General features: G+C 42.3%; 1 protein-coding gene across 1 annotated transcript in view; it reads left to right on the forward strand.

Moving 5' to 3' along the window:
* LOC309553506 (uncharacterized protein C3orf20-like) overlaps positions 1-24,878 on the forward strand; it is a 67,139-nt gene extending 42,261 nt beyond the window's left edge. The window contains exons 14-17 of the mRNA XM_082254737.1: positions 3,173-3,500; positions 6,407-6,523; positions 14,229-14,371; positions 24,513-24,878. Of these exons, the coding sequence (XP_082110863.1) occupies positions 3,173-3,500; positions 6,407-6,523; positions 14,229-14,371; positions 24,513-24,555 (631 nt within the window). The 3' untranslated portion in view covers positions 24,556-24,878. The remainder of the gene's footprint in view (positions 1-3,172; positions 3,501-6,406; positions 6,524-14,228; positions 14,372-24,512) is intronic.
* Positions 24,879-26,530: the final 1,652 nt, after the last annotated feature.

Raw genomic sequence — 26,530 nt, forward strand, 5'->3', positions numbered from 1 at the left:
GAATCACATGAATCATGAAGGTGCGTCCTCATCCAGTTCTGGGGTGAGGAGATGTCTTCGTTGGTTCCCAGACCCGTGGACTTCCTTGGTACAAGACAAGTGGGTCCACAAAGTAATACCGTCCTGCTACAAGATCGAGTTTCATTTGTAACCTCCAGAAAGGTTCTTCCTTCCAACGTGCCCCTGTCCCCGGTTACCTCCTTGGGACCTCAACTTGGTGCTCTCAGTTCTCCAGAAGCCTCCCTATGAAAATCTTTGGGAGATTCCTCTGCTTACGCGGTCCCAGAAGGTGGCCTTCACCTCTGTGCGCAGGGTGTCGGAATTGGCGGTGTTATCCTGTCGATCACCTTACTTGGTGGTTTACAGAGATACGGTGGTGATTCGCCCCTGTCCGTCGTTTCTTCCAAAGGTTGTCTCTGATTTCCATTTGAACAAAGACATTCTGTTGCCTTCCCTGTGTCCCAGGCCAAAAAATCCTAAGGAAATTGCTTTGCATGCCCTGCATGTGTTTCGGGCAACTTGGGTGTACCTGACAGCTGCGGAACCTTTTAGGAAGTCAGACTCACTATTTGTGCTCATGGATGGGCCTCGGAAAGGACTGGCCTGCTTCCTCTGTGACCATTTCCAGATGGATCAGACAGACGATGACTCAGGCCTATTCTATCAAGGGTCAGGTTCCTCCTTTCCCTGTCAAGGTGCACTCTACTCGGGCGCTCAGTGCTTCTTGGGCCTTCAGGTGTCAGTGACGCAGGTTTTCAAGGTGGAACTTCTCACCCCTCATGTTTGACACTGCTTTGGGACGTCCCAATGGTTAAGACAATCAGGAGCTGTGTCCGTCAATGAAAGAAAGAGAAATTGGGATTTTTGTCTTACCGTAAAATCCATTTCTCTGATGTTTATTGACAGACACAGCACCCACCCCTCTGTAGAGTTGTAACTCTTCCGACACTGCTTGTAACAAAACTGGGTACCTATAGCAGGGAGGAGTAGTATACTATAGGCATAGTCAATCTTTTTTCTGCCTAGTGTCCTACTCCTGTAGGGGGCAGTATAACCCAATGGTTAAGAAGATCAGGAACTGTGTCCGTCAGTGAACATCAGACAAAATGGATTTTACGGTAAAACAAAAATCCTATTTTTTTTATATTATATTTTGTGTGTGGCACCTTTAAATTCCTGTATCTATCAGTCATTTGCTTTTATATGGGGATGTGGTGCCTAGGGTAATCTCAGACACCAGTTTTATTTTTTATATTTGAAAAGAAGAACCAATTGCCTTCAGAAGTCACCTAATTCATAAATAGAGTCCACCTGTGTGTAATTTAGTCTCAGTATAAATACAGCTGTTCTGTGAAGCCCTCAGAGGTTTGTTAGAGAACCTTTGTGAACAAACAGCATAATGAAGGCCAAGGAAGACACCAGACAGGTCAGGGATAAAGTCGTGGAGTAGTGTAAAGCAGGGTTAGGTTATAAAAAAATTTCCCAAGCTTTGAACATCTCATAGGGCACTGTTCAATCCATCATCTGAAATTGGAAAGATTATGGCACAACTCCAAACCTACCAAGAGATTGCCGTCCACCTAAACTGACAGGCCGGGCAAGGAGAGCATTAATCAGAGAAGCAGCCAATAGGCCCATGGTAACTCTGGAGGAGCTGCAGAGATCCACAGCTCAGGTGGGAGAATCTGTCCACAGGACAACTATTAGTCGTGCTCTCCACAACCCTGGCCTTTATGGAAGAGTGGCCAGAATAAAGACATTGTTGAAAGAAAGCCATAAGAAGTCCCATTTGCAGTGTGCGAGAAGGACACAGTAAACATGTGGAAAAAGGTGCTCTGGTCAGATGAGACCAAAATTAAACTTTTTGGCCTAAAAGAAAAACGCTATGTGTGGCAAAAAACTAAGACTGCACATCACTTAGAACACACCATCCCCACCGTGAAACATGGTGGTGGCAGCGTCATATTGTGGGTATGCTTTCCTTTAGCAGGGATAGCGAAGCTGGTCAGAGTTGATAGAGAGATGGATGGAGCCAAATACAGGGCAATCTTAGAAGAAAACCTGTTAGAGCCTGCAAAAGACTTGAAACTGGGGCGGAGGTTCACCTTCAAGCAGGTAAACAACCCTAAACATACAGCCAGAGCTACAATGGAATGGTTTAGATCAAAGCATATTTATGTCTTAGAATCCCCCAGTCGAAGTCCAGACCTAAATCCAATGGAGAATCTGTGGTAAGACGTGAAAATTGCTGTTCACGGACACTCTCCATCCAATCTGACAGAGCTTGAGCTATTTTGCAAAGAAGAATGGACAAAAATGTCACTCTCTAGATGTGCAAAGCTGGTAGAGACATGCCCAAAAAGATTTGCAGCTGTAATTGCAGCGAAAGTTGGTTCTACAAAGTATTGACTCAGGGGGGCTGAATACAAATGCATGCCACAGTTTTCACATATTTATTTGTAAAAAAATTGAAAACCATTTATCATTTTCCTTCCACTTCACAATTATGTGCCACTTTGTGTTGGTCTATCACATGAAATCCCAATAAAATACATTTACGTTTTTGGTTGTAACGTGACAAAATGTGGAAAATTTTAAGGGGCATGAATACTTTTTCAAGGCACTGTAGCTACTATAGTGATCTACAGCTTCCACAGAAGCTAAATCAAGTATCGTATATGCATTTTACATTGTGCCAAGCTGGCCCAAAGTAAGTATGCAAAATACTGTATATTATCCCTGGAGTTCAGACATAAACAATTCTTTATAAATTTATTATTATGTAAAGCTGCAAAAAAGGAAAGATCACCTTCACTAACCTTTTCTCAGAACTCTCTCCCTCTTTAGCCTGACCCAGTGGTAACTCATATGATTTAAAATGTAACAAACATTTAATGGTGCTTTTTTTTAAGGATTAAAGGATTTAAGGACCAGTGAAAGAGCAATTCAGGGTGCAAGTCTGAATTACTCTCAATGCTACTAGCACATTCCTATTCATGTGCAGCTATGTGAATTTGTTTCATCTAGTATGGGAAAAATATAAGTCAATGATGTAGATGTCAACACCTAAAATTATCAGTTGTCATGTATTTAGTTTATGTTTGGCACATTACTTCTTTCCTTTGTACTCCAGTTGATTGTCCTTTATGTCTTTTTTCCTTCCCTGTTGTAGGCCCGAAACAGCGCTATCGATTCCTTTAGGTATTCTTGAACAAGAATCTGAAAAGCTATGGCACACAACACACTACACCTGCCCTGTGGTCTTACAGAAAGTCCTGTTGGGAGAGGAAGGTGGGATATGCAGGTGTAGCAACCACCAGATCCCCTATGTCACAGACCTGGAGTTTGATCAGCTTGTTAAAAATAAATTCTTGCCTTCAGAACAAATCATTGTTATATGTGTTGTGTCCTCTCTGGATTTCGAGGAACAGCACAGACCAGATGTGCTTGATCAATTGTATGAAAAAAAGAACAAATACAGAAGTATGCCATGCATGCAGGTATGTATAAAGACACTGTAGTGCTATCAGTCCGTTTCCCTTAAGTGGATATCTGTCTTTTTATATAAAAGTATATAGTCATGAAATAAATACGTTAAAACTTTCTTCTGTTTGCTTATGCTGAGGGGTCGGTAAGAAGCAGCCTAAATAGTCCAGTCCAGACTTCCTATTGCCAGCCACAAATTCACTCTCTTCTTTAGCAATGTCAATCTGATATCAGCTTTGACAAAACTTCCTATGGGGTTTGCTAAATACCCAACTTACCCAATTGGGATCTCTTGATTCTTAAGGGGTTTATAGTCATTAGCCTAAGTTGCCACTAGTGCTGCTGCATAACCATGCACTTTTTAGAGCATTTTTGTAGCATGTTTTCACACGTTTTGAGGCATTTCAATGCATCATGCATTTTTTTGTGTAGAGAGAGACTGGTTGTTAAGCACAAAACCCTGCCCAAAAATGCATCAAATTGCATATGCTTTTCATATGATCCCTTTGAAGCCTTTGGGGCCCAAAATGCAGTATGCTGCGCCAAAAGAAGCACCCACACCTTTTTAACAATCACGCTGCACCATTTTGCTTTGAGATGAACTGGAAACGTATAAAAAATTGTAACTTGCAGTTGTACACTGCAGTGCGGCGACTGACATAGGAGAAATTGCATTACTGTGAATGGGGTCTTAGATCACAGTCTCCCAAAGTGCCTGGAATGAGTAATCATGTCAGTGAATGGGAACAAATGAGCATTTTTAGAAAATAACTTTATCAAGTAGTTTAAAATCTTGTTCAATTGCTACAGTTATCATCTGTGCAGGGTTCCTCCTCCACTGGCCCAGACAATAGTACTCATCCAACTTGATCATGGGAGAAGCTGGCACAGAAGCCGGTAATAATGGTGGATTGTTCATGAACATCCAACTAATGTCTACAGTCTATGACAAGCCTAAAGCCCTGTACACAGGGGCCGAATGTCAGGCAGCATCGGCTAGTTCAATAGAAACTGTCTGACTTTCGGCCAGTGTGCACTGCAGTCGGTCCGACTGAAGACGTCCGTTAGGCAGACTTCTGTCGAGGGGCATGATGGAAAAAGGTCTGCCGACCGACTCCCCGTGTCAGAACACAATAGAAAAATGGGGGAGATCGCTCTACTAACATTGAATAGTTAGTACAGCGGCTCCTCCAGAGCTGTCAGGTTTTTTTTTCATTCAGCCTGCTGGGTTCAACGAAAAAAATCTAGCAGTGTGTACCAGGCTTAAAGCTCATCATACTCTATACCAGTGATGGTGTACCTTGGCACCCCAGATAATTTGGAACTACATTTCCCATGATGCTCATGCACTCTGCAGTGTAGTTGAGCATCATGGGAAATGTAGTTCCAAAACATCTGTGGTGCCAAGGTTTGCCATTACTGCTCTATACAATCTGGTTGTAGAATCCTCTTTAGATCTACCAGCTGCCCAGTGTAAGGGTCTGTGTAACTGGATACAAAGTGATTGGATTGTATAGGTTAACCGTATTAATACATGGTTTTGGGACATTTTAAAAGATTGTACAGAGATTGTACAACCAGAATGTAATGTGGTGTCACACTCTCTACATCATTCAGAGAATACTTTGCATTTATTGAGAAAATGCCTACTACAGTGATTTCCAGCTTCTAGAGGGATCCCACAGGTATGGTACTGTATATGTACAGTTACATTGGTCCAAGCTGGACCAACATAACTATGTAAAAATATCTATACCTGCAAATTCTGTTTAGATGCAACAGCCCTTTACAGAACCTCCTTTTATCTGCTTGTGCTGGGAGTTGTGGTTTTTGTTTATACACTATATTTTGTACATTATAAGGAATTATTGAGTCTAGCCGTTGGATCAACCTGAACTTTTGGGTGTAATACATTTAAAACATTATAATACAATCTTTTCTAAGCTGGTTTGTTTGAATAATCACTTTAGTCATTTGTCTGATGGTAAGTTCTAGTAAACATATCTGTATTACATGGTTCTTTTAAAGTGGATCTAAAGGCAAAACATTTGTTTTTGGAATACAGTAATTTTGGATAGAGTTCTGGAGGGTTAGAACTCCTGTCAGGTTTTTTTTTACCACCTGTTGTGTGCCATTAGGGATATTTACTTTTACTTCCTGTCCCATAGCCAAAACAGGAAGTGAGAGGAAATCCTTCCAAATTGAGAAAATCTCTGGTTCTCATCAGGGTTACAAAAACTAGAATTTCCCTATTGGAAGATTTCCAACGCAATACTGTTCTGCGGACAAACCAAAATTAGGGATTTCCTTTTTTTCTTCACTTTGGTGATAACAGTCAGAATGACAGACAGAGAGGGTGAATGTCCCAAATAGGGACACAGACAGGTGATCCCTCTCCACTCTATCCAAAACTTATATTAAAAGAGAAAAAGTTTTTTACTTTAAGACAGAAAAAGAAAAAAGGCCCCATATGCTTCTATAAATAACAGTTTTTTAAACTCATATTTGTAAATTATATTTTTATGACTGTATCTGATTTTAGGTGCTACATTACTTTTCGACACATCATACTTTTGTGTTGCTTTCTAACTGTACTAAAATATATTTGTTGCAAGCTTCCTTTCAAACTTTTGGGCCATACACACTATACAATAGTCTTTAGATTTTTTCCTTTAGATTTACCAAAATCATATAATATGTGGTCAAATGTAAACACTTTCAATTTGTATGCAATCAGGCAGGCCCTTGCACTACATAATTGAAGATAAATCTAAAGGAAATCTAACCACAAAAGTTGTATAATGTGTATCCAGCTTAACAAACTCTGGCAAATACTTCAGTAGTCCAATAGACCAGACGTTCCATATCCAAACATTTCTTTTAATTGACACAGTGAAATACTTGTTATCCTGTATTACAGAGCCGACTAGACTCCTTCCGCCTCTTGAAGTATGACATTAACACTTGCAATCTGTACACTGTTCCTAAGGATCCTTTGCTTGTTCAGAGGCACAATGCAGCACCTGGAATGTTCCTGGTATGATCTAAGGATGAATTTTACACAATTTCTGATACCATCTGGATAGCGGGATGGGGGTTATGTAGAATACATTACATAGGAGAGTTATGATATAAAAACATGCAGGTAAAGATTTAAAGGAAATGTGCACTGGTAGAAACTTGTAGAATGCAATTGCTGACCTCCTTCTGAAACTGCCTAGCTGCCTACAGCTTCAATACCTTCTGGGTCACAAAGTCAGAATAAGCATGCACTAAACTAAATGAGAGTGATGTGAGCAATCTGCATACATCTTTTAACCATTTAAGCCCCGGAAGATTTTTCCCCATTTCCTGACCAGGGGGTATTTTGCGATTCGGCACTGTGTGATTTTAACGGACAATTGCACGGACGTGCGACGCTGTACCTAAACTAATTTGACGTCCTTTTTTTCCCAAAAATAGAGCTTTCTTTTGGTGGTATTTGATCACCTGTGCAATTTTTTGATCATGCGCTATAATCAAAAAAATAGCGACAATTTTGCAAAAATAACAATATTTTTGCACATTTTTATATATGAAATTCCACCCCCAAAAAAATGTAAAAATCATTTTTTTAAATTTTTGGCCAATTTGTTTTCTGCTACCTATGTTTGGTAAAAAAAAAAAATCACAGTAAGCGTATTTTGATTGGTTTGCGCAAAAGTTATTGCGTTTACTAACTAAGGGAAAGATTTTTGTCATTTTTGTTGTTTTTTTTTTTTTTTAACGAGTAATGGCGGCAATCTGCGTTTTTTTTGCGGTACTGCGACATTGCGGCGGACAGATCGGACCCTTGACTGACATTTTTGACACTTTTGGGGGTACCAGTGACATTACTACAGTAATCAGTGCTATACATATGCACTGTTACTGTAAAAATGACACTGGCAGGGAAGGGGTTAAATTTATTGGAGAGGGAGGGGTTAAGTGTGTCCCTAGGGGTGTGCTTCTAACTGTGCAGGGATGTGGCTGTGTGTGTAACAGCACAGATCAACGGTCCTACATAGCAGGACCATTAGATCAGGGCTTTTACACAGGGAAGCCGCCTGCCTTTCTCCCTTCACAGCGGACGATCGTGAGTGACCGGCGGACATCGGGGTGTCCGTGAACGAGCCGAGGCAGGAGCGCGGCTCCGGCGGCGCGTGCTCGCCAGCTATTGGCTCCCAGGCTAGTGACGTATATATACAGTACGTCACTTTGCCTGGCCGGGGCTGACCGCCGCAGTAAATAGTCGTGCGGCGGTCGGCAACCGGTTAAGTCAGTGACTCAAAAGGTATTAAAGTTGAAAATTCTCCATACTCATCAGCTTTTTGCTATTTGGCAAATTTTTTATCCTTAGGGGAGAAATATTACTCATTATTTATCTATTCAAGATACATATTCCAGAACTGATTTTTCTGATCAAACATGCCCCCATGACCACAATGACTTCTTGGTGCTCCGACTTTCCCAAATGCCAACTAAGACAACTAACTGGACATTAAAAGAGACCCTATTGCAAAACTCGAAAAAAAAAAAGAAAAACAGACAAAGGGTTAATTCACCTTTACCAAAAAATTTACTTTACATTATGCTGCCCCATATGTGCATAGCTACCCCTACATTCCATCCAGGGCTCCCTTTCTGTTCAAAAAGTGTAGGCCCAAACCACATTATAAAGGAGTCTTCTGTGATGGCTCTGTTCTGAGTTATTCTAGGCAAGAAGCCATTGGGACCAGTAAGATATTATAGGAGAGGCGGTTTAACCTTAAGCTGCGTAAGGGGTTTTTCACTGTAAGGGCGGTAAGATTGTGGAACTCTCTTCCACAATTGGTGGTAACTGTGGGGAGTATAGCTACTTTTAAAAGACTCTTGGATGTCCATCTCAAAGATCACAATTTCAGGGTTATGGGAAATGAATACATCATTGACACACACACACACCTGCACAGGTTGAACTGAATGGACTGTTGTCTTTATTTAACCTCAACTTCTATGTAAGAGGGAGTCCAGTCCTGTTCTTTTGAGCCACACATACAGTGCCTTGCGAAAGTATTCGGCCCCCTTGAACTTTGCGACCTTTTGCCACATTTCAGGCTTCAAACATTAAGATATATAACTGTATTTTTTTTTTGAAGAATCAACAACAAGTGGGACATAACCATGAAGTGGAACGAAATTTATTGGATATTTCAAACTTTTTTAACAAATAAAAAGCTGAAAAATTGGGCGTGCAAAATTATTCAGCCCCTTTACTTTCAGTGCAGCAAACTCTCTCCAGAAGTTCAGTGAGGATCTCTGAATGATCCAATGTTGACCTAAATGACTAATGATGATAAATAGAATCCACCTGTGTGTAATCAAGTCTCTGTATAAATGCACCTGCACTGTGATAGTCTCAGAGGTCCGTTTAAAGCGCAGAGAGCATCATGAAGAACAAGGAACACACCAGGCAGGTCCGAGATACTGTTGTGGAGAAGTTTAAAGCCGGATTTGGATACAAAAAGATTTCCCAAGCTTTAAACATCCCAAGGAGCACTGTGCAAGCGATAATATTGAAATGGAAGGAGTATCAGACCACTGCAAATCTACGAAGACCTGGCCGTCCCTCTAAACTTTCAGCTCATACAAGGAGAAGACTGATCAGAGATGCAGCCAAGAGGCCCATGATCACTCTGGATGAACTGCAGAGATCTACAGCTGAGGTGGGAGACTCTGTCATTAGGACAACAATCAGTCGTATACTGCACAAATCTGGCCTTTATGGAAAAGTGGCAAGAAGAAAGCCATTTCTTAAAGATATCCATAAAAAGTGTTGTTTAAAGTTTGTCACAAGCCACCTGGGAGACACACCAAACATGTGGAAGAAGGTGCTCTGGTCAGATGAAACCGAAATCGAACTTTTTGACAACAATGCAAAACGTTATGTTTGGCGTAAAAGCAACACAGCTCATCACCCTGAACACACCATCTCCACTGTCAAACATGGTGGTGGCAGCATCATGGTTTGGGCCTGTTTTTCTTCAGCAGGGATAGGGAATATGGTTAAAATTGATGGGAAGATGGATGGAGCCAAATACAGGACCATTCTGGAAGAAAACCGGATGGAGTCTGCAAAAGACCTGAGACTGGGACGGAGATTTGTCTTCCAACAAGACAATGATCCAAAACATAAAGCAAAATCTACAATGGAATGGTTCACAAACATATCCAGGTGTTAGAATGGCCAAGTCAAAGTCCAGACCTAAATCCAATCGAGAATCTGTGGAAAGAACTGAAAACTGCTGTTCACAAACGCTCTCCATCCAACCTCACTGAGCTCGAGCTGTTTTGCAAGGAGGAATGGGCAAAAATTTCAGTCTCTCGATGTGCAAAACCGATAGAGACATACCCCAAGCAACTTACAGCTGTAATCGCAGCAAAAGGTGGCGCTACAAAGTATTAATTTAAGGGGGCTAAATAATTTTGCACGCCCAATTTTTCTATTTTTTATTTGTTAAAAAAGTTGGAAATATCCAATAAATTTCGTTCCACTTCATGATTGTGTCCCACTTGTTGATTCTTCCCAAAAACTACAGTTTTATACCTTTATGTTTGAAGCCTGAAATGTGGCAAAAGGTCGCAAAGTTCAAGGGGGCCGAATACTTTCGCAAGGCACTGTATGCAGTGTGTACACACTCCTATTGTGGCTGCTGAGCTCATCATGGGTGACAGGAGAGAGTACACACTACACATGTGTGGCATGAAGGAACGGGACGGCGCTCCCTCCTGTGGCACTAGGAAGCACTGGTCCCAATGGCTGCTTCATCTCTACAATCATTCGGAGCAATCACAGGCTATAGAAAATTTGAAAGTCTCATGCTTTTATTTTATTTATTTATTTATTTTAATAATAATAAACATATTATACTTACCTGCTCTGTGCAGTGGGTTTGCACAGAGCAACCCCAATCCTCCTCTTTTCGGGTTCTCCACCGGCACTCCTGGCCCCTCCCCCTTGCAAGACACAGAGCGTGGCTCGGCCCCACCCCCACTCCCTCCTTACTGGCTGTGATTGACAGCGGCGGGAGCTATTGGCTCCTGCTGCTGTGTCTCAGCCAATGAGGAGGCAGAGACCCAGGAGAGCCGATGCTCCCATGCATATCGCTGGATCAAGATGGGGCTCAGGAAAGTATTAGCGGGGCTGTGGGGGAAGCTAAACACAGAATGTTTTTACCTTCATGCAAAGAATGCATGAAGGTAAAAACTTTCAGCCTTTACAACCACTTTAAGAAGGCTTCTTTTTAAGCAGTCTTGGCCTCTATTCTTCGAGCTTCAAGGAAGCCATGTCTGGAAGGTAGGTTTAGCACACTATGATGCAATACCCATATGGGGCAGCATAGTGTGAATTATGGTAAAGGTTAACTGGAATTACCCTATGTGAACAAAGGCTCAAAAGACAATCCTGTCACCTGGTGGTCCTCCCCTAAAAGGTATATTTGTGGAATACTTGCTAACAAGCTGCTGCAACAATTCCAAACTTTCAAACTCAAACATACTAATTCAAAACAAGAGAAAGCTCCTATATAATGGTAAATGTATCTTGAGCAACAGACAGATATCTGGAGCAGCATGACAGGCAGGTAAGTTGCATTTTCACAAGCAAAGGTCAGCAGTGGTAGCCTTCACATTTCAGTTGCTGTAGTGTTAAAATTGATTTTTTTTATACTGTCCACTGGGTGGCAGTATGAGCCTTCACTAATACCATTCTGGAAGTGTGACCCTCTTATTTCACTGTGTCACATAAACCAGGGACATACTGTACTTTATTTCCTTTTGTTCATCTTATTGCCAATGATTTTTCATATTTTATTTAAAAGGACAACATTGGGACTGAAAAAATATAAGTTGAATGGTGATTGCCTGGCATTGTCAGCAATCTGCGCATATTTCCGCACACATCCATAGAAATACTTTCTTCAGTAAATGATGTCATGTTTGGCATTGCTGCACAAAAAAAACTGACTTGACAACATTGTTTACTGTACACAGATGAGGGGAATTTAGCTGTGCTGGCTTATATTCTAGCACGTTTTGCTGTTCTAGTACTATTCGAGCAGATAACATAAACCTTTAGTGAACATTTATTTTTCAGAGACCTGCTTTTACAGCAAATTATGTGCATATGGTTCATTATATTGTTTTTCAAATTACCCAGAAGGCTACGTGCACAATAGGCATTTAGCCCGTGTTCCTCCAATCCCAGTGTTTTAGTGTGCCCAGGAGGCACAGCTTCAGTATCCAGCCCTGCTGCCTGGAGCCTGTAAAATCAATACCAGGCTGAAATAGGCTGGACGGGGCTAAATGCTGTGTTGCATTTAGGGCCCTGTGTGTTCAGGGCATATGTCCCTAGTGTGCATGCCTAATGTGCATGTGGCCTAAAAGGGATTTGAAAAGCACTCTATGAATGGAGGAGGCCAACCTTTCAATTCATCCACTCATCAGACATTCATAGAGTGTTTTTCATTGATGGAAGCACAACTTCTTTAAATGGAGGAGGTGGGCGGAGAAGACAGGCATAGTCAGCACTCTTAACAAGTGCTTATGACAGATCCAGCAACTTGTATTAACCCCTGCAGCACTGGAAAATTATCACTGTGGGGGTATGGGGAATGGAGATTGGGGGCAACTGAAGATTTTAAGGAGAGACCACCAGCACAAGGGACACTTCACATTCAATGTAAGTACTGTGGCTTGTGCTGATTTAAAAACGTAACTTAGGCTTGAAAACTGAACCTCAGGAACTCAGCCAATCTGCAAAAAGTGCTGGCATATTATGGGTTAAGTCCTACAAAGTGAATGCCACCTCATATAATTATCTCATTGACAGATTTACAGAGCTCCAGGAGTACAGCTATCACTGTCAGAGCTCTGACAGGTGAGACACTGGGGTTGATTTACTAAAACTGGAGAGTGGAAAATCTGGTGCAGCTGTGCACAGAAACAAATCAGCTTCTAACTTCAACTTGTTCAATTGTGTTTTGACAAAAAAAATGGAAGCTGATTGGTTCTAAAGCAGAGCTGCAACAGATTTTTCACTCTCCAGCTTTAGTAAATAAACTCCACTGTGTTCTCACACATTGCATCTCTGCAGGCCACTCTCCTCTCTGCTGTTCCTTCACAGAAGCCTTTGTATTCTGTGAATGAGTTCACCTAATACAAAACGCTCTATAATTGGACAGGAGGAGGGGTGGACAGAGCAGCTGCATGTGACTCTGCAGCCTCAGGAGCTGAGACAAGAGGGTACGGTGTCAGAGGGTCAAAAGCAAAGAAATATTTATGCTCTCGGCACTCAGGAAAAATGTGAACTGTGAATTAAAGAGATAAGTCCGTGAGGTGGCATGCACTACATAACCCTACTAATTCAGCACATTTTACAAAGTAGCTGAACTTCTGAAGTTCAGTTGAAGATGACTTCTGAACTTATGTTAAAGCCTGACTCTAGCTTTGTATTACAATAAATATATTTTGTTTGGGCCAAGCTGGTCCAGACAAACTATTTCATTTTCCCTTAAGAAAAGTGCCTGCTATCAGTGCAGTATAAAGCATATGTAACATCAGCTATGTACAGTATACAGCACTATGATCTACCAAGTGAGATAGGGACGTCCAGTCCCATTCCTGAAACAAAATTGAGTTGTGCTGAGCTGCTACTCAGCCATTCACAGGAAACCTTGTATTTTTTTTAATGACGCTTTGTGTTTTTATGAATAAATACAGGGCTTCTTCTGATTGGCTGAGGTGGAGATTGTGACATCATCCACCTGCCTCTCCACCTCAATCAATTCCAATTCCAATCAGAGGGAACCTAGTATTCATTCATAAAAACACCAAGGTTCCTGTGAATGGCTCAGCAGCACTCTGCCTGACTTTGTTTTTTTCCCAGGGAATGGGATGGAAAGTCCCTGAACCACTGCCAGATCAGAGCTGTATACTGTATTTAAAGTGTTACTAAACCCAGGATCCTGCATTCACTATATCTGGTCTCCCACAGTACAGAGAACATGGAAATGCAATAGTTTTAATAAATATAAACTGCTAAATACCCTTTCTCATCAGCAGTAAATAGCAGTCTTGTGACTTCTATCAGTGTCCGGCCGAGCACTGGTTAAAGCTTGTAAGTGAAGTTTTCATTCTCCTCTGCCTGTCCTATGAGGCTGCATGACCCCTGCCTTTCTGTCTGGACAGTGCTGATTGGCTCTTTGCCAATCACATGCACCCTCCCCAAAAAAACAAAACGTTTTTAACACCAAACTGAGTATGTGCAGAGTGCCCCCAGGGCTTTGTACTATCAGTGGATGGATTGGGAACAGTAAAAGAAGGGGAGGATCAAACAGCCTTTTTACACAATTTGCAGGATTAACCCCTTAGGATCCACAGTGAGGATAACAAGCATGCTTTACTGCATATAAAGACTGATTTTATTGTAGTAGGTTTAGTAACACTTTAACTGATGTACTTACAGTTTATACAGCAATGACAACTGCCACAGGAAATAGTTTGTTTTGGATCACTAGTTACAATGATAACAAAGCTGGAGTTAGGCTTTAATATGTTAAAGTTCATATACGTTTTTAGTTACTGGGTTTACATATTGTAAGCTTTTATTGGGATTATTAGTAAATACAGATGGTAGTGCAGTATTATATTAGAACTACATTTTATTCTGTATCTTTTTGTTCTAGATGTATATTTGTGGAAAGCTGATGTTTGCCAACTATATTTTAAATGGCTATAGCAGATCCATAAAAGATCTTCAGAAACAAATAGTGAAAACAAGGAGTGATTATCAGACAGGAAACCATTTACCCAGCGACTTCAAGTTTGGGTAATTATGTCTTTCTCCACAAAAGTGTCTTCTGTGTGAAATTTTGATGTGTATTGCTGAAGTGATCTTGTGTGATCAGTAAATTTGTGTAGAAAAGAAATATATATATATATATATATATATATATATATATATATATATACACAGTATCTCACAAAAGGGAGTACACATCCCACATTTTTGTAAATATTTTATTATATCTTTTCATGTGACAACACTGAAGAAATGACACTTTGCTATAATGTAAAGTAGTTAGTGTACAGCTTGTATAACAGTGTAAATTTGCTGTCCCCTCAAAACAACTCAATACACAGCCATTAATGTCTAAACCGCTGGCAACAAAAGTGAGTACACCCCTAAGTGAAAATATCCAAATTGGGCCCAATTAGCCATTTTCCCTCCCCGGTGTCATTTGACTCGTTAGTGTTACAAGATTTCAGGTGTGAATGGGGAGCAGGTGTGTTAAATTTGGTGTTATCGCTCTCACTCTCTCATACTGGTCACTGGAAGTTCAACATAGCACCTCATGGCAAAGAACTCTCCTAGGATCTGAAAATAAGAATTGTTGCGCTACATAAAGATGACCTAAGCTATAGGAAGATTGCCAAGACCCTGAAACTGAGTTGCAGCGTCATATCCAGAGGTTGTCTTTGGGAAATTGACGTATGAGTGCTACCAGCATTTCTGCAGAGGTTGAAGGGTTGGGGGGTCAGCCTGTCAGTGCTCAGACCATACGCCTTACACTGCATAAAATTGGTCTTCATGGCTGTCGCCCTAGAAGGAAGCCTCTTCTAAAGATGATGCACAAGAAAGCCCGCAAACAATTTGCTGAAGACAAGCAGACTAAGAACATGGATTACTGGAACCATGTCCTGTGGTCTGATGAGACCAAGATAAACTTTTTTGGTTCAGATGGTGACAAGAGTGTGTGGCGGCAACCAAGTGAGGAGTACAAAGACAGGTGTGTCATGCCTACAGTCAAGCATGGTGGTGGGAGTGTCATGGTCTGGGGCTGCATGAGTGCTGCAGACACGGGGGAGCTACAGTTCATTGAGGGAACCATGAATGCCAACATGTACCTGTTACATACTGAAGCAGAGCATGATCCCCTCCCTTCGGAGACTGGGCCACGGGGCAGTATTCCAACATAATAACGACCCCATGCAGAAGACCACTGCCTTGCTAAAGAAGCTGAGGGTAAAGGTGATGGACTGGACAAGCATGTCTCCAGACCAAAACTCTATTGACCATCTGTGGGGCATCCTCAAACAGAAGGTGGAGGAGCGCAAGGTCTCTAACATCCACCAGCTCCATGATGTCGTCATGGAGGAGTGAAAGAGGACTCCAGTGGCAACCTGTGAAGCTCTGGTGAACTCCATGCCCAAGAGGGTTAAGGCAGTGCTGGAAAATAATGGTTGTCACTCAAAATATTGACACTTTGGGCCCAATTTAGACATTTTAACTTATACTCACTTTTGTTGCCAGCGTTTAGACATTAATGGTTGTGTGTTGCATTATTTTGAGGGGACAGCAAATTTACACTGTTATACAAGCTGTACAGTCACTACTTTACATTGTAGCAAAGTGTAATTTCTTCAGTGTTGTCACATAAAAAGATATAATAAAATATTTACAAAAATGTGAGGGATGTACTCACTTTTGTGAGGTACTGTATATGACTAAAGGCACAACTTGTTCTTTAGTTTTGGACAGAGTGAAGAAGGATTAGGCTCCCAATCAGGTTTTTATTGTTGTCTGTGCCCCGTTAGGGAGATTCACGCCCTACATTTGCCCTGTTTACCATCATCACCAGTAGTAAAAAAAAAAAAATCAAAAATTTTGGATTGCCCCCAGAACTGAATTAGAGGGGAAATCTTGCAATGGGGACACTAATTCTGGTGACACCCAGATATTCCATCACATTGGAGGGACTTCCTTTCACTTCCTGTTTTGGCTATGGGACAGGAAATTAAGAGAAATCTCCCCAACGGGACACAGATAGCAAAAACAAACCTGAAAGGGGTTATAATCCTACCTTAGTCTATCCAAAAATGAAAAAAAAAAAAAAAAACGTTTTTTACTTTAACTATTGCTTTAGTGTTGCTTTACAGAGGAAAATCCTATTCAACCAAGAGGAGACCCTTGCCCTTATAAAGGACATATTTTCATTCAATTCAAATTAGTCCTTCACACACAAAAACAATGGCCCCAGCAAAAACATTGTTTCTTGCTTTGGATAGAGCAGGGGAAGGGTTTAATCCTCTGTCGGTGTATTTATTCAGGGCCTGCAGTTTGTTGGGGAGACTTCCACCCCATGATCTTTGCTGTCACGCTAAATGGGGCCACGCCAAAATCATGTGCAATGCACACTGTTGGGCATTAGCGTGGCTTTAGGGGTTAAAACATAATGCCTCCACACTGGCTGTCAAACAGCCTCTGAAAAGTGATCCATCGCAGATAAATAAGTAAATAGGTTAGTTACGGGTTTTGGAATAGGTATGCATTTCCTTATAATATAGTTATAGAAGGAGTAATAGCCATAGGTTGGTCTGTGTCTCAAATAAATATGGGTTGAAAAAGGAAAGCACTGGACATACTGGGGGAAATTAATAAAGGGGTCTGAGACAAACTTTGTCTTAACTGAGTACAGCCAATCAGCTTTTATATTTTTATTTTATAAGCTGTGTGGAAAAAAATAAAGATAGAAGCTGATTGTTCTCTATGCTATAAGCAATGGCACACATTGAGATAGAACATGTCTAAAACACTTTTTTTTTTTTTAACCCCCCTTTTCCCCCTTGTGAAGGCCCAGAACAGTTTTTTTATACTAGAAATTGCATCCAGTAAACATTCAATAAAGTATTAGTGTTGCAGAGTGTCTGTCACTGTATGCTGTGCAGCGGGCGGTATATTTGCCACTACCTCCTCCCCATGTGTCACTGGTTGTTAAGCAAGTTGTCAGCTTTACAGCTGACAGCCTCCTAGCAACCAGTGATTAGGAATCTAAGACAAAAGTTCCCTATCAGGTCTATCTCCTTGTAAATGCAGCACACAGTGGGTGGATTCTCTAAAAATAGCAGGCTGTATTTTGGCTAACAAGCCACTCACTCCCTGCTGTCAATCACAAGGAGAGCAGACTTGATGAGGAATCGCAACCAGACTCTGCCCACCCAGCTACAAAACTCCCCCTCTTCTGTGCTTGTCAGTGTGACAGCTGCAGGAGGAAGCTCAGCTGCACGGAGGACAGATTGTTGGTATGAACACTCCGGCCTCGGCCCACCTCCACACCCAGTGCTCACCCCAGATTCATGTACCTGTTTACAAGGGGTACATGAATTTGTCACCTGCACCAACGTGTCATGTGGAGAAATATTGGAATCCTAAAGAGTGTCATAGACACTCTTTATGAATTTTACTGAATGTGTTTTGGGGGTTCAGTGGATCACCCTTTATCATGGTATGCTGAAGACACTATAAACTGGACTGTTAAAATTGGCACCTGGAACAAATTGTTTTGCTATTAATCGCACATTAAATTTATCCATCAGAATTTCTGCACTCCCAGCAGTCCAATTTATACTACCTTCATCATTCAGATAAGCAAACAGATAAATGTTCCAAGAAAGCCAGGGAAAGGTTGATATAGTGCAGTAGTCCCAGCTCCCAGGGCCATATCAGTTTAGTTGAAATCCTATGAGAACCCGGTGACACCTCACATGCTCAGTTACTGCTTACCAGATAGCCAGTGACCCCCTATTAGAGTGGTCAATCTGGGCTTGTGTGTATTCCAGCTAACCAGCATAAACGATCAAATGGTCACTCTCCAACACAAGGCCCCATCCGGTATATAAGGGGCACTCTGAAAACGGTCAGAAAAAAATGGCAGACATACGCACACCACTACACATGCTCGGTCGAGGATCGGCCAGTTTTGTTCCTGGAACTGTGGATTGCTGGAGTTTGGAATGCTGCTTAATGCTTGTACACACCTGGAATTGTGTGAATGCTTTTTCTCTTTAAATAAATAGTTGTTTTTAAAAAATATCACACTATTGTGGCACCTTTGTTTTTATCTCTTGAACCTATCTGGAGCTTTGGAGTATTTGGATGTTACCCTATTCACACCCACCTCGGGCTGTGCTGTATACCGGATGGGGCCTTGTGTTGGAGAGTAATCGTTAGATCGTTTTTTGCTGGTGAGATTCAATACACGCAAGCCCAGATTGACCACTCTAATATGGGGTCATTGGCTATCTGGTAAGCAGTACCTGAGCATGTGAGGTGTCACAGGGTTCTCATAAGATTTCCACTAAACTGACACTGTGGGACTACTGCACTATATCAACTTTTCCCTGGCTTACTTGGGACATTTATCTGTTTGCTGAACGAATGCCTCGTACACACGATCAAATAATCGTACAAAAAAAATTGCTTTCGAATTGATCGCATGATAGTCTGATCATTAGTACACAGCTTTTGACAGCCGATTACAAAATTTTGTCCAACAAAATCTGAAGGGACATACACGAAAACATTTTTCATACGATAGCCTAGCAAACGCCAATCACAAAGACCATGCATGATCAGAAACACTAAAATAACCCAGCTGTGTTTGCTCTCTTAGCCATTGAGGAGGAATAGACCTGGGAGAGCCACCTCTCTCGTGCACATCACTGATCTAGTTGGGGCTCAGGTAAGAATTAAGGGGGACTAGGGGGGCTGCTGCACACAGAAGGTTTTTTACCTTCAGTCATTGAATGCATAAAGGTAAAAAGACTTGTGCCTTTACAACCACTTAAACCCTGTAAATGCTGCAACATCACCCTGCAACCACCTGCATCACATGTGATTGCAGAGCGGTTGTGGTGTGGCCCCATTCATTTGAACTGGTTGGGCTCAGCAGGAGTACTGCCTTTGGAAGGTGACAGGGATTTAATTATTGCCATGGCCACAAATCAAGGCATCACAGCAGCTGCATGTGTGCACCGCAGTCTGGCTGCCTTTGCAACCTAAGGGAAGGAACAGGGTGGTGGCAGTTGGTAAAAACAAAATTCAACTGCCTTTTTTTATTGCCCCACCAACCCCAAGGGCAAATGAGCCCTTATACACCCTTATTTTGGTAATGAGACAAGAATTGAGGACATTGCTGCAATGGCAATATAAATATCATGTAACCCATTTTCCAATTCTAGGTGACAAAGGTGTCACTGTGGCAAGAAGTGACATAAAATGTCTCTAAAAAGGCCCAGAGGCATTGAACCCTCTCACACTCTATAGAAAACAAACATTGTTTGGTTCAATTTCAACTTTAATTTTGTGTCCTGTGCTGTGTGAGATGTGTAGCGCAGTTCAGACCTTGTTTACACTGTCTTGTTAATCACATACAAATATTAGACCTCTAAATAGCTCACATCATTTGTTACACACACACCCTCTTTTATTTACCCTGCCCTTTCTCTGTGTTTATTTGTATCAGTATGTTTTCACAGTGTCTGTGAAAATCCCCTCGTAGTTCATGACAGTGTGCCTATTTAAAGTACAACTAAAGGCAACATTTTATTTTTTTTAGTTTTGGATAGAGTGGAGAGGGATTGGAATATCTGTCAGTATTTATTGCTGTATGTGCCCCCCTTAGGGAGATTCACCTTCTCTATTTGTTCTGTTTACCAGTTTCACTGAGAGTGAAAGTATGAGAAAATCACACTTTTTACGTTGTCACCAGAACAGGACTGGAAGGGAAATCTTCCAATGAGGACACTAGTTTTGATGACTACCAGAGATCCCCTCACTTTGGGGTGATTTCCCCTCACTTTCCGGTACCCCAGAAGAAGAGGATCGAGGCTGCCCTGTACTCCAATGGTGACACCTAGTTTTGATGACTACCAGGGATCCCCTCACTTTGGAGGGATTTATCCTCACTTCCCGGGATCCCAGAAGAAGAGGATCAGGGCTGCCCTGTCTTCCAATGGTAACACTAGTTTTGATGACTACCAGGGATCCCCTCACTTTGGAGGGATTTCCCCTCACTTCCCGGGACCCCAGAAGAAGAGGATCGGGGCTGCCCTGTCTTCCAATGGGAACACAAGTTTTGATGACTACCAGGGATCCCCTCACTTTGGAGGGATTTCCCCTGACTTCCTGGGACCCCAGAAGAAGAGGATCGGGGCTGCCCTGTCTTCCAATGGGGACACCTAGTTTTTATGACTACCAGGGATCTCCTCATTTTGGAGGGATTTCCTCTCACTTCCCGGGACCCCAGAAGAAGAGGATCGGGGCTGCCCTGTCTTCCAATGGGGACACTAGTTTTGATGACTACCAGGGATCCCCTCACTTTAGAGGGATTTCCCCTCACTTTCCGGGACCCCAGAAGAAGAGGATCAGGGCTGCCTTGTCTTCCAATAGGGACACCTAGTTTTGATGACTACCAGGGATCCCCTCACTATGGAGGGATTTCCCCTCGCTTCCCAGGAGCCTAGCAGAAGAGGATCGGGGCTGCCCTGTCTTCCAATGGGGACACTTAGTTTTGATGACTACCAGGGATCCCCTCACTATGGAGGGATTTCCCCTCACTACCCGGGACCCCAGAAGAAGAGGATCGGGGCTGTCTTGTCTTCCAATGGGGACACCTAGTTTTGATGACTACCAGGGATCCCCTCACTTTGGAGGGATTTCTCCTCACTTTCCGGGACCTGAGAAGAGGATGATCAGGGCTGCCCTGTGCAAAACCTGCAAAGAGCAGGTAAGTATAACATATTTTTTATTTTAAAGAAAAAAAATGTGAACCTTTAATAACCCTTTCAGGGGATACACCCTCTCCATTTGTCCTAGTGACCATTAACACTGAAAGTGAAAATATAAATGCCAACATTTGGGTGGTAGCCACAAAGGAATAGAAGGGAAATCTTCCAAGGGGACACTAGTTCTGGTGCCCCTGGTGACTATCAGGGATTCCTTCACTTTGGAAGGAATTCCTGTCACTTCCTGTTGTGGCTATGGGATGGGAAGTGAAGGGAAACGTCCCCAATAGGACACAGATGGCAAAAAACTGACAGGGGTTATAACCCTCAATTACTCTATCCAAAATGAATAAAGTTTTCTTTTAGTTCTACCTTAAACTTTATTCCTGTGTTTCAGTAAGTTTCTAACTTTTCCTAGGCTGGGTTCTTTTTCATTACTTACTAGTGATGCATACCTGACCTAATTACAAATAATTACTTTTACCTGCCCTGACTTGTGCTAGATTTGTTATATTGTTCACCTACAGCTTTGTCTAGTCACATAACCATACTGTATCATTGCACTCTTTGGCTTTTATCATTAGGCTTTTAGCCTATTTAAAAATGGTGAATACAGTTACTTCTTTGACCAGTGCCGTGTGCAGAAAGGGAAAATGGTTTTAAACCTAGCCGTCTGTACAACATTATTTACTGATTTAGACTATCTATGAAGACATTGCATTTGACATTAAGCCCTTGTTCACTCTGCTGCAGCTTCAAAGTCATTTGACTTTGAATCTGACATCCCTGCGCGACGTCATTGTGGCTTGCATGCGACTTCTTTAACAGAAGTCAATGCAAGTCGTGTTGAAGTCGCACCAAAGAAGTGCAGGAACCCTCTTTTCTTTTTTTTTCCCCAAAACCTTTTATTGAGTTTTTAAACAAAGTAAACAGTTCACAAACAGTCATGGGTAATAACAATGCGAATAAGCCAGGAGAGTGCGATATATTCATCTATAATCATCCAAAGTACAAGCGTATTGCATACTAAAAGTATGGGAAGGGGAAATGAGGGTGTATGGTAAGGGCTGAGGGGGGAAAAGAGGGGAACACAATAACGCAGGGGAGAGAGTCCAAAAGAAAAGGCATGATATAAGGGTCTTTAAATGTAAAGGAGAGCATCGAGAGCTGGGTAGCAGCGTACATTAAAATAAACAATTTGCTTAGTGTAAGGGTACGTGTGGTGAGAGGGATTAAGGGTGGACTCCCCACACCTCTGGTTTAGAGAGGGAGCCCAGCCCCTGTCCAAATAGCACTTTGAAAGAGTGCAGCTGACTGAGATCAACCAAACATGAAGAGCCGAGGAATGAATAATCAACTCATGTTGAGGGATTCAGTAGAGGTAACGATAATAGGATTAGGACCTTTAGGATGTGAGAGCTGTATATTCCGAGGATGAATGGAAGTGTAGCCAGCAGGCCCATGTTTTGTAAAATTTAGTAGGACTATCTCTTGTACAATGTATAAGTTCCTCCATGTCCGCAATATAATTCATCTTGCGGAACCATTGAGAGATCAAGGGGGTGCTTTCAGATTTCCAATGATAGGGGATGCAAAATTTAACCGCATTCAGCATATGCATGGGAAGGGATTTGCAATAAGCCCTATTTGGGGATTCCGAAAGGTGGAGCAAAAATTGAGATGGGGAGAAGTTTAGAGAGATCATCGATACCATTTCTATAATATTATGTACTGCCTGCCAAAATGATTGGTTTTTCGAGCATGACCACCAGATGTGTAGGAGAGAATCAGTGTCTTGAGAGCAGCGCCAGCATTGTTCCCAAATTTCTGAATAAAATCTATGTAGTAGTGTAGGGGACCTATACCAACATGATAACAATTTATAATTGTTTTCTTGTGTGGCTACATTTCGGGAACCTTTCTTTGTGTGGAGGATAAGTTTCCATTCCGTGTCCAATAGGTCTCTCTGCAAGTCTGAGGTCCAAGTCTGGCAAAATCTCCGACTGCTCGGTAATACCTTCGTAAAAAGTAATTAATGTATAGCAGAGATAACATGTCGTTGGGGAGTAATTTGACAACACAGAGTTACTACAGCGTGCCCCCATTCAATGCAGAGTTACCACAGCGTGCCCCCACAAATGCAGAGTTACTGCAGCGTGCCCCCTTCAATGCAGAGTTACTACAGCGTGCCCCCATTCAATGCAGAGCTACCACAGCATGCCCCCTTAAATGCAGTGACCAGCGTGCCGTGCCCCTATCAATGCAGTGACCAGCATGCCGTGCCCCCATCAATGCAGTGACCAGCGTATCGTGCCCCCATCAATGCAGTGACCAGCGTGCCGTGCCCCTTCAATGCAGTGACCAGCGTGCCGTGCCCCTTCAATGCAGTGACCAGCGTGCCGTGCCCCCTTCAATGCAGTGACCAACGTGCCGTGCCCCCTTCAATGCAGAGAGACTTACCTGCAGCAGCGGCCTATCCTCAGTCCCCCGGTGTCTCCTCGAGTCCTCCCGCCTCCTCCTCGGCCAATGGCATGCGTTCGCCTTTTGGCCAATCAGGAAGCGGGTTTCGGCCCCGCTTCCTGATTGACCAGGAGGAGGATCCATGTGACAATAGCAAATTTTCACACAATGAGTGGGCTCGGGGCGCACCTCTCTGCGCCCCGGGTCCACCCTCTTCTGAAGCCTATTAGAGCCTCTGGCTCTAATCAGGTGACTAAAAAAGAATCCTATTGAACTCCATGTGTTCGGCGCCCCGCATGCAGATTAGGGGGCCGGACGCATGGATAGGGGGGCGGCGCCCCTGCGACCCCCACACACACCGGCCACCACTGATTTTGGGATATGCTTTGAGGGAAGCCAAGGTGTAGATTCAATATTAAGTGGGCTAAAGGAGTCTTCCAAGGAGACCCAGTCCTTCTTTGAGGAGTGGACCGACCAGTCTACAATTCTGGCTAGTTGGCAGGCCCAGGTGTAGTTTCTGAGATCAGGTATTCCAATACCCCCTTTGTCTTTAGGTCTTACCAATTGGTCAAAAATAGAAAAATAGGGCTTTGATCTGTTCCAAAAACGGATGATGACGGAAGCGGATGAAAATGGATGTACAGTACATCCGTATTTCCATAGCGATGCATTGATGTCTGTTTTTCATCCGTCAGCGGATGGATAAAAAAGGATGGTCTGGATGTGTGAAAGGGGTCTAAAGTTCCCAGTGCCTCTTTGAGTATGTTGTTCTGGAGATAATTGGTTGTAACCTCTTTGAACCAGGTAAAATAAATGTGTCACTTCCCATAATGCTATGGAAGATTACCCAGTTCTGTTTCTTTGGTATGTTGCACCGTTGGGCAGAGTGAACATATACAATAATTATGGAGTGTTTTTATGTTTTCTGATTTCTTTGCTTACAGTTATGAAAGACATTTCAACGTTTCATCGATCAATGTAATGTAGACATAATGAGATAATACAGTTCTTGAAAATGCCTCTCCCAGATAATATTGATTAAACCAGGAAATGATGTACAATCACACCCATGGCCCATGGACCGGTATGTGAAGAAGACAGCTCTGTTCATTATGATGACCTGTGTTTCTGGATGTAAAGCTTATTCTAAAACATGTATAAAATAACCCATGTACTGGAACTGTGACCACTCATCATGCCAGCCTGTATGACATGTTCTTCCTGCTTAGTCACGTCCAGCTAACCATGATGCAGAATAAACACTTTCTCAACGTAGACTATGCAGTTTTATTCAGGCACTGTGTGTATTGGAGGGGAAGTCCAACATAATTTCATCATGCACCTAAACTTGCTGTACAATGCAAGGTTCATTTTGACTTCAAATTTCAATTTCGTTTTAGTTATAGCCTTTTGACTAAAATGCCATTAGTCTTTTGACTAAAATGCCATTTTAGTTTTAGTCGTAGTTTAGTTGACTAAAATCTAATGAGTTTAGTTAAATTTTAATGCATTATTTCATGCCAAACGTGATATACTCCTGGAGTAAAAATCTAATAACATGTTTATTATTTCTGGTATTAAGATTTGAACATGCACTACAGACACAGATTCAGGCTATGTTCACATGTGGACGTAGCGTATCGCGGGCAGAATCACCGCGATTCTGCCCGCGATCTGTAAATCAATGCAAATCACGGGACGCATGTGCGTTGCCCGTGATTTGCAATGGCACCCCAAATGCTGTGCGATGTTGCCGCGATTTCCGCCTGCCGAATCGCGGTAACATCGCGCAAACAAAATCGCGTGATGCATGACGCCCAAAAAAGGTACAAAAGCTTCTTTGGGGCGTCATGCGTCCCACGATTTTGTTTTTGCGCGATGTTACCCCGATTCGACAGGCGGAAATCGCGGCAAAATCGCACAGCATTTGGGGTGCCATTGCAAATCACGAACAACGCACATGCGTCCCGCGATTTGCATTGATTTCCAGAATCGTGGTGAGTGTGTGGGATGGACTTATGGAATGAACACAGAGACCTGTGTTCCTAAAATAGGAGGAACACAGGAGCCCTGAGTTTATTGCTGACAGAACAATGGTCTACCGTGTTGACAATGGCAGACCGCCGTTCTGTCTCCACGGGGAGCAATCGCGGGTGCCGCGGTCCCACAAAGCGACGTACAGTTACGTTGTTTCGTGGGACAGAGCCGACCTGCCACAGTATAAGTACTGCTGGCGGTCGGCAAGTGGTTAAAGACATTTTCAGTTATTTATACACATTCAATTTAAAAATGCATGCAAGGATTTTTAATAAATACACACATTGACTAAATTGTGTTTTTATATACCCACCTAAGGTTCTGCTTTAGGTTCTTACCTCATTTCACTCAGCCCAACAATACATAAAAAGCATTTTTATTTTAGGCAATGTTTGAAGATCATGAAACATGACTGTCTTGCTCCAGATCCTGTCAAATCATACAAGGAGAACAATGTTACACAACATGAATATTTATAGCATCACTTTTGATTAGCTTGAACAATATGGTCACTGATTTCCTCAGAAACTTGTGCAATATGCGATCACTACTTTCTGAATCATAAGCCACAAGATAACTTCTGTTTTGTGTCCTCGTGACAAGTTGCTTTAGTAAATTAGTGGAAGTGACAATTGCTACTTATAGAAGTGACGATCATGCAAACATCTCAAACCTTGGCAATTAAAAATGAGTATATGATTAAAAATTGCATAAGTTACCCTCATAAAACACTCTATATAAACCAATACATAGAGTGAAAAGGTAAATGCAGCTGAATTTAAAGAAAAACGTGACTTTCCTGTACAAGTCAAGCTTGGCCCCGCCTCCTACTACCTCTTTTGTGGGCTCTGATATAGGGTGGTGTCAAACGCAACTACAATTGCGTATATATATGGATCCACTGATTGATTCATCCCTCAAGATT

This window comes from Pelophylax lessonae, assembly GCF_965119305.1.
Source record: "Pelophylax lessonae genome assembly, chromosome: 4".
In the NCBI taxonomy this organism is placed as follows: Eukaryota; Metazoa; Chordata; class Amphibia; order Anura; family Ranidae; genus Pelophylax; species Pelophylax lessonae.